This window comes from Belonocnema kinseyi, chromosome 10 (assembly GCF_010883055.1).
Source record: "Belonocnema kinseyi isolate 2016_QV_RU_SX_M_011 chromosome 10, B_treatae_v1, whole genome shotgun sequence".
NCBI classification, from domain to species: Eukaryota; Metazoa; Arthropoda; class Insecta; order Hymenoptera; family Cynipidae; genus Belonocnema; species Belonocnema kinseyi.
Window position 1 is genome coordinate 13,632,176 of NC_046666.1, and position 12,742 is coordinate 13,644,917.

General features: G+C 33.9%; 1 protein-coding gene across 1 annotated transcript in view; it reads right to left on the minus strand.

Annotated features, from left to right (window-relative positions):
• Positions 1-12,742, minus strand: part of LOC117181033 (alkaline phosphatase-like) — a 501,469-nt gene that overhangs the window by 132,419 nt on the left and 356,308 nt on the right. The window contains exon 4 of the mRNA XM_033373602.1: positions 1,911-2,089. Within this exon, the coding sequence (XP_033229493.1) occupies positions 1,911-2,089 (179 nt within the window). The remainder of the gene's footprint in view (positions 1-1,910; positions 2,090-12,742) is intronic.

Here is a 12,742-nt window from a genome sequence, read left to right on the forward strand (position 1 = left end):
AAACGCCCAAGAAGTAAGGAGAGTGTACTGGGAATTAAAAAAAGAGCAAGGAAAGGGTAGTGAGGAATGGAAAATTATGGATTGTAGACTAAGGAGGGCAAGTAAGGGTTATATGGAAATGGAAAGAAGTAGATGGAGAAGTAGGGGTAATGATAGTAGAGGAAGGGGGAATAGGGGAAATGAGCTATAGGGATGGTTGGGTCAAGGAATAATAAGTAAGAGGAGGTGTAGTAGAAAAGTGAGTGTGAATAGGGTGGTGGAAATAGCGAAAAGGACGTAGCGAAGATAAGATGGGTAAGCGAAGGCGAAACTAGGGGAAAAAATAGTAGAGCGGAGGATAGCAGGGACAGAAGGTGAGTGGTGGGTGACGATAAAGGCAGACTTTAAAGGAAAAGTAGGAGAGGTATAGTAGTGGTGTCAGGGTGAGTAGCGAAGTAGGATTAGGAAAAAATAAGTGAGAAGCGGGAAAGCAGTAAAGATATACTGAGAAGGAGATAGAGGAAGTAAGATGATGTATATTAGAGAAAGAAATGAGAAGTACGCTAAATTAGTGGAAGGGTAGAACAAGAAAGGTATGAAATGTGAGAAGAGAGAGTTGCAGGCAAGTATGAGCGAGTATATGAGTGAAAGTAGAACAAGGGATGTTAGGAATTAAGAAGAAGGGAAGACAGTCTACGCAAAGGAAAAGGGACTTTAGAGGAGAGATAGTAGGGTGAGATAGAGGATGGTGTTAAGTGTCATTAAGCGGAGTTAATAATAAGCAGGAAAATTCGCAGAAGGTTTGAGAAGTGACGCAAGGGTTAGTGAGGTATAAGAGTGACTAGGATAAGGGAACTGAGGTCAACTAAGGCGAGCGGAAGGATAGGGAAGACCTAAGAAATTTGAGTGTATGTTATGGGGAATATAGGATAAGTAGAGGAAGGGAAGTAAGGGGTGAAAAGTAAAAGTTTGACTTAGAAGGACAGTAGAAAAAATCAAGACGGAAGAGTATGTTAGGGAGTAGTAGGTGCATTAGGGTAAGAATATTAAAGGCATGTAGGGGAAGAAGGTGAAACAAAGGTAAAGAACGATAAGATGAGGTCGCAAAGTGCGGGAAAGGGTATCAGGGAAGTAATAGTAAGCAGAAGAGTAGAATTAAAGAAAGTGAGAAATTGGGAAATAAGGGGAGAAATATGAGGTGAAGGTGCGGAAGACAGAAATTACGGAAGTGTTAGTAGGGAAGTGAGGATGAACAGGGGTCTGACAGTAGGAAAAGAAAAGTAAAAAGAACAGACTGTGGAGAAGAAAGGAACGTTAGGCGAGGAATAAGAGATAAAGGATATTATGAGTAGGGAAGTATGGATGGCAGACTAACAGAGGAGGCAAGGAAGGCGTATTATGGAGGTGAGAGTGTATAAAAGCAATAAGCGGAAATTAAGGGAAATGACTAGAGGCATAGGGCAGAGAAGGGATGGTGAGTAAGGGGACGGATGGTTAAAGGATTAAGGGCCCTTACAGTAGTAAAAAACGGGCAAGGGAAGTGAGGAGTTGAGAAGTAGGAAATATTATCTAGGAAGGAGGAAAGGATAAAAAGGGAAGCCATAGTAGAGGAAGAGAAGCAGGGTTCATGGGAGTATAGGTAGAAGGAAAGTGAGGATGAGTAGCGGAACGAAAGGGAGGCTGCGGATGGGAAATGGGAAGTGATGGGTGGGAAAGTGTGAAGAAAAGAAGTATACAAGGAAGAAATGGGAGAAGAAAGGGGAGAGGTTGTGTGTTAATGGGAAGGGGAAGAAGTAAAAGGAGTAGGAAAAGGATACCTCTTTAAATTTTGCCTAATTATAAAGAAGGTGTATTTAAATTCAATTTCTTCTTGATAGGTTAGCGTAACATACCAAAATTTATTATTTCAAATGTAAAAAATTGATGCTTACGTTAATGCTTCTGCCAGGCTCTTCTTCCAGAAGCTGACGAGCAATATCTTTGCAGGATGTGCGTGCTGCCGCTGGCACTTTTCCATCATCCTCCCAATATCGACTAGGTGAATGGGCGTATAACGCAGCAGGTGTCGCGTGCGTCACTCTCGTAGTTGTTACAAGGCCTGTCGACTTGCCTAGAAAAATAATTAACCTTCATAGCACATAAAATATTCTTTCTGCAGGAAAAGTTTGTAAAAATAATATACTATGAAAAGAAATATAGCAGATATAAAAAAAAGTTTCTACTTAAATTAAGTAGAGTACTTTTTCATATTTACACTCTCATTTTCAATGAAAAGGTAACTACAACATTCATGAAAATCTCTATAAAAAATTCTTCATTCCTTAAAACAATATTCTGATATGCAGTCTGTTTAAGATTTTCAATTCAGGATATAATAAAATTTTGTAATTATTCAATTTCGGCTGACTTGTTCTTCCATGATTTTATTTTCGAAGCAAGAATTGTCTACTATTTCCAAGTTAAATCAAAAAGAGATTTAGAAAATTTGAAAGGCACTTTAAAAATGAGGAATTGTTATTTTGCAAGTTTCGATTCAAATGTATTGTGTCGTAAAATTTTTAATAGAGTAAAAGCTGGCATATTTGAAATGTAATCTATTTGAAAGCACTTTTATTTGAAGTCCCCCCATACATGGACCCCGAAAAACGGGACGTCCTCTTTGGTTGGAATTGAGTGCATATTTATTGATTTCAAATCGACCCGCGCTTTTCAGCACATGCGCAGTTCAAAAAATTGTTTAGAGCGCGCGCATCGATACACGGGCGGATCAGCCAATGAACATCATTTCGCAAAAATAACCTGAAGATCGTGAAAGAGGCGGGGGCCCCTCTGGCCTTCAAATGATAGAATATATACGTTTCAAGGCCGTTAAAATAAACGAGCTTCCACTGTATATATCAGTAATAATTTAGTTATTTTAAATATTTCATTTCGATACACTTAATTTTAATATTGTGTCGTAAATTTAAAACGTTATTTCTGCTTTGTATATCTAAAATCGAACTTTTTAATTTTGAAGATACGGAATTAAAAAATATTCAACCTCGAACGCTTATATTATCTCTTCAATTTTTAAAGTTTCATTTTGAAACTGCTAAATTTTAATTCACCCTATAAATATAAAATTCTTTCTCTTCAAAATAGAGTTTGTTCAAGAAGACAAAAAGTTAGCATAGATGATTTGACCTTGACGACGAACTCTTACCTATTTTTCAAGGACGAGTAATTTAGGCTTAAGAAGTTTTTTTTTATTTTCCAGGTGCGTAGGTAGAAAAATTTAATTTGTTTAATAATTATTTTGATGAAAATCATTTTTTCTTAGTATTTGAAATTCAGCTCTAGCTTTCAGAGTGGTAGTTGGATAAACCGCAGTTGTCGGATAAGGATATTTATTTGTGACTCTTTTCTATTATTTAATATCAAGGAAAAGTATTTAATAAAATCAAATCCAAAAACCGGATGTCTGATAGAAAATTAGAATTTTTTAAAATTGTTTCTGTAGCTTCTAGAGTGCGTGCGCGAAGAAAAGGCAGTTTCTGGTTGAGGATATTGCGTTGAAACTTTTTTCTAATATCCGATATCATGTTAAAGTAATGTGTAAAATAAAATTTGAAAACTAGATTTTTCAATAAAAATTAGAATTTAAAAAAAAATTATTTTAGCTTGCAGACTGTGTGCGTGAAGCAAATGCAGTTGTCCAATGAGGATATTTAGTTGACAGTTTTTTTTCTATTACCCGATATTAAGTGCAAGTGATTGGTGAAATGAAATCGAAAATCCGGGTGTGAATAAAAATTAGAATGTTTTGAAAATTTCCTTATAGGTTTCAGAGTGCGAGGGTGAATAAAATGCATTTGTCCAAATAGAATATTTAATAGTAACATTGTATAGGTAGAGGAAATTAAACAAAAACTTTTTATATTTTCTGATAGTAAGTACAATTATTGGGTGAAATAAAATAAAAAACCTCATATTAATATGAAAATTAAACTTTTCAACATTGTTTCTGCAGCTTGCCTAAAGCGTGCGTGGAGAAAACACAGTTGTCTGAAGATAATATTAAGTTGAAACTTTTTCTATTATCCGATAGCAAGTACAAGTAATGTGCAAAATAAAATCTGAAAACAAGATGTTTCAATAAAATTTTTAAATAAAATCCAAAAACAGGATGTCTGAATGAAAACCAGAATTTTTCAAAAAATTTTCTGCAGGTTTTAAAATGCGTGCGTATAGAAAACACAGTTTTCGGATGAGGATATTGAGTTAAAATTTTTTCTTATAATCCGATATGGAGTACAAGTAATTGGTCAAATCAAATCTAAAAGCAAAATGTTCTAACAAAAATAAAATTTTTTCAAAAGTGTTCCTGTAGCTTTCAGAATGCGTGTGTGGAGACAACGCAGTTGAGGATATTAAGTTAAATTTTATTTTTCATTTATTTTATCCGCCGATATCAAGTACAAGTCATTCGTAAAATAAAATCCAAAAACTGAATTCTTAAATGAAAACTAGAATTTTTAAAAAATTATTCCATAAATTTTATGGGGCAGTAAAATCAGCTTCTAACGATAAATCCAGTAGAATTCCAACGTGCCCAGATACGCGATTTCGTAAATCTCAACAAATCTGGGCAGTTTATTTGACTTCGCTGGGCACATGGAAGATATGGGACACGTGAACAACCTCCTGCGTTTAAATGAGCAGCCCTACCTGAATGCATTGGGAGTAGTCTGCACTCTACAGTTTACAGTCTACATTTAAACTTGATGAAGTGAACGACGAAAGGAGAAACCCTGGGTGGGGTACTTTAGTAGAGGAATCGACTCGTGGATCGTATTTTAATTAAAATACGGCAATATCTTCTTCCACGCTTTCAGTCTCAGGAATAAACGAGGATCAAGGAATGGTTATATATATTAGAACCGTCAAATGATAAGAAAACCAGTCTATAATCCAGCTATTCCCCAACATTACCTCTTTTCTGCCAATTATCCCTTTTCACCTTTTCTCCAGAAACATTCCCCTTTCTCTTATTAAATATGTGATATTTGAAAATCCATCATAATCTGTATCTCCCTTCTTATTTTTTTTCGTTGGTTCTTACTCCCTTCTCTCCCTTTCAATTCCCTCTCGTACCTTTTCATCCTTTCCACTCCTCTTCCTGTCTCTTGACGCTTCGCGTTTCACCTCCTTCTAGTAACTCTGCCCATTCTTTTTTGAATCCCTTCTCTGCTCTTTCCTTTTTCGGATTATTCCTCTACTTCCGATATCGGTTTCTCCATTCATTCTTTAGCTAATCCTCTCCCTCATTTTTTAAGTTACATACTACCTTCCACTCCTTTTCTATTATCTTGTGTCTGAGCGTCTCATCCACCCCTCTGAATTTTGCCACCCCTATTCGTTTCTTTATCCTTTCTTTTCCGTTCCTTCATTTTTTCCCTTCCACACCTTTACTTTTGTCTATTCTACCTACACTCTTCCGCCCTCTCTCCTATTTCCCCCCACTCCAACTTCTCACAAACCTTTTGCTTGGCCTACATCTTCTCTCTCTCTCTCCTTTTCCGTATTCTCTTTTCTCTTCTTCTTTCCTATCCGCTCCTCTCCCCTCCCGACGCAATTCTCCCTATGCTTCTCCCCTACTCTTGCACGCGCTCACTATTTCTCCCTCCCCTTCTCCTTTTCTCCTTCTACGTCCTTTGCTACATTTCTTTCCCCCATCTCTTTTCCTCGCCTCTTATTTCTGCCCAAGGCTACAAAATCGTGAAAAGTTTCACCTTTAGTAACTTCTTGCGAGTCAAAATCTGCCAAGTAAGCCACCTATTTTTCGATGGCCAAGCATTTTTCACGGAAATTACTTTATTCAGTTCCCAACCATTAATAAAAAATGAAATATGAGTAGTTTGGTGAAATTCGAAGTTTTACAAATGTTATAGTTAATAACTTTTTCTGCTTGAATCTGGCCATCATTTATTTGCTATTGATTATTTGGATGTATTTTACTAATTTTTGATACGGTAATTGTAAACTGGACATTTTTCGATACAAATTTTTTATTTTCACAATAACTGTTATTTGTTGAAAATATAAACCATATAATTAAATGAATTAAAATAAGTATAACTTCTTGATCTAATTTTTTATAATTGATCATCGAATATCAATCTTTATTTCTAACGCATTACATGAAAACTTTAATCGAGTCTAGAGCTTTCAATTTTGGTCCAAATTGTTTTTTTTAATTTCCGTTTTTCAAATTCTTAAGAGATTGAGGCTCCAAACTTTCGTCTCCTCTATTTGTTTATTAATAATTTTATCACTCAAAAAATGAAAGAACTGAAATTTTGTGCACAACCATTTTTTACGCTTTAATAACTGATTAGGAAAACTTTATATTGTCTTAAATGAATGTTTAGGGACTCATAGAATACAAATTATTTGTTTATTATTCCACTTATTTGTTATAAACAAATTTAATGAACAATTTGACAAATGGTCTTATCATGGGCAAACAATCATTTTTTTGCTAAAAATGCTTCACAATTATGTAGGAATGACATCAGTTACAAAACTAATTGAAAAGTTTATAATGATAATTGTTTATAAACAATTCTTGTGGCAAACTATAAGAATTTTCAATTTTTTAAAATAATTATTTTCTTCAATCGCCAGAAAGACTTCAAGTATTCCTTAAAATAATAAATATTTATTAGCATTTGGTAAATTATAAAAATTAAAATTTTTGTAATTAAATTAGATAAAAAATTCAAAATTTTTTCCCTTTCGCATAGATTTATCTAAATTGTTTATAAACCTTCAAGTTGTTATATTTTACTAAATATTACCAAAGATATATATTTTTAGTAATATCCGTAACCATTCTAGCGATCGAAGAAAATTAAAATTTTTATAAAACCTTACATTTAAATATTTTTTCACGAAAATTATTTACAACAATGTTGATTGTTAACTTCTCAAACATTGTTGTGACCAGCAATCATTCGTCCCACAGCTTAAAACATTTTCAGTGCAAAAATCTTTCTTTCTACGCGAAAGGGCCAAAATTTTGAATTTGTTTATAAAAATGTAAATTGTTATATTTTAGCAAACCTTGATAAACATTTATTATTTTAAGGAATATCTGAAGTCGTTCTAGCGATCGAACGAAATTTTAATTTTTAATGATCTTAAATTTTTATATGTTGCAATAATAATTGTTTATAACAATAATTATTATAAACTACTCAAATATTTTTGTAATTAAATGTTATTCCTACATTAATATGAAGCACTTTTGGTGAACAGAAATTTCTTTTACGGATTATAAGACTATTTGCTACTTTGTTCATAAAATTTCTTTATAAAAAATAAATGGAATAATAAACAACTTATTTGTATTATATGATTCCCCAAACATGCATTTAAGATAATATAAACATTCTGTAATCAGTAATTATAGCGCAAAAAATTGTATGTACAACAATTCTTTTTTTGCATACTTCGAGTAAAAAAATTATTGATAAACAAATAGATGACACAAAAGTTCGGAGCGTCAAACTCTTCAGAATTTATAAACTATGATTTAAAAAAAAAATCAAAATCGGGCTTACTTGGCATTTTTTTACTGATAAGAAGTTACAAAAAGTGCAACTTTTCAGGGTTTTGTAGCCCTGGACAGAAATAAGACAAGAGGAAAGAAGGTGGGGAAAAGAAGTGTAGGGAAGAACGTAGAAGGAGAAGGGAAAAAGCGTAAGGAGAAATAGAGAAGGCGTGCAAGAGTAGTTGGGTAGAGTGGAAAGGAGAGGTGAGGAGGGAAGGGATGAGGACACGATAGAAGAAAAGAGGAGTAGATAAAACATAAAAGGAGAGGAAAGAAGAATTAGGCCAAGGAACGGATGAGAAAGTAGAAAAAAAGGATATGGGTGGGGAAATTCAGAAAAGTGGGCGATACCCTCAGAAAATAGATGATAGAAAAGGAGTGGAATGGAGTATAAAACTTAAAAAAGTAGGGAGAAGATTAGTTAAAGAGTGACTGGAAGAACAGATATGGGGATGAGATGAATGATAAGGAAAAGGAAAGAGCAGATTAGGGATTAAGAACAGGATGGGAGGGGTTATGAGGGGGAGGTGGAAAACACGAAGCGATGGTAGGAAGGGAGACGCGTGGGCAAGAGTGAAGAGTAGGAAAGGGTGAGAAGAGAATAGGAACCAACGAAAAAAAATAAAAGGGAAGATATAGAGGATAATGTATTTCTAAATATCGAATATTTAATTAAAAAAGGGGAAACGGGAAAGGGGGAAACTTCTTGAGAACAGGTGTCAAGTTTACGAATAAAATTTTAAATATTAGCAAAATACATTCAGCAAATCGATAGCAAACAAATAATGGCCAAATTCATGCAGAGAAGTGTTATTAACAATAAATTTGCTAAAACTTCGAATTTTACCAAACCGCACACATTGTATTTTTCATTAATACTTGGGAACCGAATAAAGTAATTTTCGCGAAAAAAGCTCGAACGTCAACAAATAGGTGGTTCACTTGGCAGATTTTGACACTTATTTAATTAATGTGCTAAAGGATAGTTTTATTTTATGTGTCAGTATAGACAAAAATCATTATTTATTAAACCTTTCAATATGCCTTCTATTTTAATCTGTAAAGACAAAATGGTGATATTGTTAGTTGTAAAAATAATTATTAATTAATTTTGTCGGTTTCTCAGGGAAAATGCAAACTTAATTAACAAATTCATATTATATAAACCATTGGTCGCACAAGGTTTTATGAGGGCTCGTTTGAAAGCTTATTTTATCTTCTGATCTAAATCTAAAAGTTGTATTAATGATTTATATTACACATTTTTTATATGCAGTAACATGTATTGGTAATATAACAGCATAAAAAGAATCAAGTTAAAATTTTAATGCGTTAGAAAAACGTAAATGTCCGAAATTTAATTAAAATAATTTGCAATCCACAGATTGATATGTGTAGTAGAATAAAAAAAATATTGAGATTGGCAGCCGTTAAAATTTATAATTTGTGAAATTCATGGGTCCCGGCATATAGATTTGTCCATACATTGCTAAAAGCCCACTAGCTTCATGAATGAAACGGACAACACAAATCCGATTTAAAACATTTTTAACCAGGTCACAGATATGGATATTCAATATCGGAAAATTTTTTGTCACTCTTTGCACGTTAAAATATTCGCGGATTAAGCACTGATTCTGAATTGTTCACATTGTGTTTCAGATTGTTTCCCATGTTCGTACACTAAAACGGTTTTACCAAAATTTAAAACGAATTCTCTAGATACAATTAGTCCATAATTGAAACTCAAGAATACATTCAATATTTTAAATAAAAATATTGTGATTATATACCTGGTCATTCTAAATAGAGATTTTATTAATTGAATCAGTTCCATTTTGGGGATAATATATATTTTTTTTTCTTTGAAATAATAATGAATCTAATATCATATCAATTTCAAGTACAAGAAAGGTGTACAAAAAGGGTTTGTAGCCAATTAATTAGGATAATCAATTAACGAAGCCAGTTGATTAAGTCGTTTAAAACTCTACCTTATATACTTTCTTATCCCTACTCCTTCTATATTCCCGTATTTTCTCTCCCTTCGCTTCACCATTTGACTCCACAACTTACTTTTTTCTTCGCTACTTCCTACTGTCTCATTTTTACGATTCACTTCCCACAGTTTCCAACCTATAATGTCCTCTTCTTCTATTTTCCCAATTTCTCCTTATTTCCCATACTTTATCTACTTTTCGTACCCTGATTCCTGTTTACTAACCCTAAGTTGACTCCCTTTACTCAACTCACTTCGCCTACTTACTCTTTTTACCCACCACTCATTCCGAATTAATATTTCTATTATCTTTTCCCTATTTCGCTACACTTCCTGACTGCTTTATTCCTCTAGATTCCCTCCTCTTACAAAACTTCACTTCCCATGGTTCCCTTTCCTTTATTTCCTGTACTTTTCTCCCAATTCGCCCTCATTTCAAATGCATCATGGACTTCCCGCAGTACAGTCCCTCTTACTTCAGTTACTTCGCCTTCCCTGATTCTCTCTCTTTCCCTCTAATCCTCCCCTACTATCTCTGATCATCTACTTTCCCACCCGTAATTCTCACTTACTACCCCTAATTTGTCACCCTTTACCTCATTACCTTCAGTTCCCCACTCCTCAGTTCCCATAATTTTTCTTCTCTTACCTCACCACTTCCTATAGTTACCCATCCTTTATTTCTGTACTTTTTCGCCCCCAATTATTTCTTACTTCCGATGCTTCCTCAACTTCCCGTCCAACATTCCATATCACTTCACTAAAACCCCCTACCCTCCTTGTCAGTCACTGAAACTAATTCTCCCTAAATATCTCTAATTCCCGTTCACGACCTCTAATTTCTCTTCCTCCACTCTTCTTACTTCCCCTACTTACTCTACTTTCCCTCCCGTCATTGCGAATGACTATTTCTATTTCCTTTTCCCAATTACCCTATACTTTTCGACTCCTGAATTCTCCTACCTTCCTTCTTCTTATTAACTCTCACTTTTGATAATTCCCTTTCCTTCATTTCCTGCCATTTGCCTCCAATTTTGTCACATTTCCCATGCATCACAAACATCCTGCCTCACATTCCTTCTCACTTCAGTTACCTTCTCTTCCCGGATTCTCTCTCACTACCTCTTATTCTCCCTCACTTCCCTTTCTACCCTCACTATCCATAGTTCTCCCTCAATAACCCTAAGCATTTAACTTCTTCCACTCTATCATTGCCTTTCACTTCATCTACTTTCCCATTCCTAATTCCCGCTCACAATCCCCAATTTGTCTACCTTAACTTCTCCTAATTCCTCTACATTCCCTCCCCTTATTCCGAATCACTATTCCTATCTTCTCTTTTCTCATCACCCTCACTTCCAACGTCTCAGTTCTCCTAATTTCCTTCCCTCATTTCCCAAGACTTCCCTTAGTTACCAATCCTTTATTTCTGTGCTTTTTTGCACCAAATTTTTCTTCACTTCATATGCTTTACCAAATTCCTGTCCGACATGCCATCTCACTTTACTAACTTCCCCTTCCCTGATTCTCCCTCACTAACAATAACTCCCCTCAATACATCTGATTCCCGCTTACTAACATCAACTATCCTTGATTATTCTTCAATATTCCTAAGAAGGTAAACTTCTTTCCCTCTTTCACTATATTTCACTTCATCTACTTCCCTATCCCTAATTCTCGTTTAATACCCATAATTTGTCTCCCCTTACTTCTCCTACTTCTCCTACTTCGCCTACTTCGCCTACTTCTCCTAATTCCTCTACTCTCCCACCCCTCATTTCCAATCACTATTTCTATTTCCTATTCCCTAATTGCCCTTACTTGTTAACTCAACAATTCTCCCAATTTCCCTCCCCTCATTATCCTTCACTTTCCATAATTACCCTCCATTTATTTTTGTACTGTTAAGCCCCTTATGTTTCCTCATCATCTAAGCTTACCTAACTTCACGGCCAACATCCCTTCTTACTTCACTAAATTCCCTTTCCCTAATTCTCCCTAGCTATCACTAATTCTTCCTCAAAACCTCTAATTCCTGATCACCATCCTCAATTCTTCCTCACTATCCCTAGTTTTCTCATACTTCTCTTCTCATTTCTCTCACTTCCCTTTCCCTAATTTTTCTTTCTTTTATTTCCTTATTGCCTCTCGATTTTCCTACTTTTTCGCGCTATAATTGAATATTAAAAAAAAATGTTCATCTGACATAATTGAACTACGAAATCCTCTTATTTCAAAACACAAATTTTGTATTTAACAACAAAATGAACAATATTTTATTCCCGATTTTCAGAATGTACATTTTTTTAAAGTTTTTAAGATAAACTTAAAAAGAGTTTAAGTCGGTGTGATGATGATTTAACAATAGTTTTCGTTAGGTTAGAGTAATTACAAAATTTATCGATGGTTCTTTAAATAAATAAACGTACATTGCCCATTTCCTCGAGATTTTCAATGATTAGTTGTTTGAGAATTATAGTTTTCATATGAAGTTTCAGAAAAATCAATGCCTAATTGTGATTAAATAAGAATAGCTGCTCTTTCATAATTATTTAAACAATTTTTATAAACAAATACACAGTTTTCGTAAGAATAGGGTGTATGTTTTGCAGAAACAATAATACAAAATGTTTCGATGACATCTTGTAGTCATTTTTTTAAAATTAGAAGCAACTGTTAATTATTTAAACAATATTTATAAACAAATTCACATTTTCAACATTATTTCACGAACAGGTATAATTTTTCTGTGGAGCTAACTAAAAATATATTACCAGTGACTTCTAGCACTAACTCTGTTCAAATTGATCAAAATTATTTATTATTTAAACGATTTTTATAATTAAATAAATATTTTGATTATTTTTTTAAGAATAGGCTTCATTTTCTCAACGAAATAAATTAAAAATGTATTGGAAATGAATTGTTGGCTATGATACTTTGTCAATGGACAAGAATAGTTCATTATTTAAAAATTTTTAATAAACAAACGTATATTTTGGAAACTTTTGCATGAACAGCCTTATATTTTGCATAAAATAAACTTGTTGATTGTTCAAAGAACATTTACAGTCTGTCAAGTTAAAGCGTGGGTGGCTTTACTCGCAATCGGTAAGGTGTATCGACATGATTTTGGTGTCAAAATATTAAGAAGAGCTCCCTCTTTC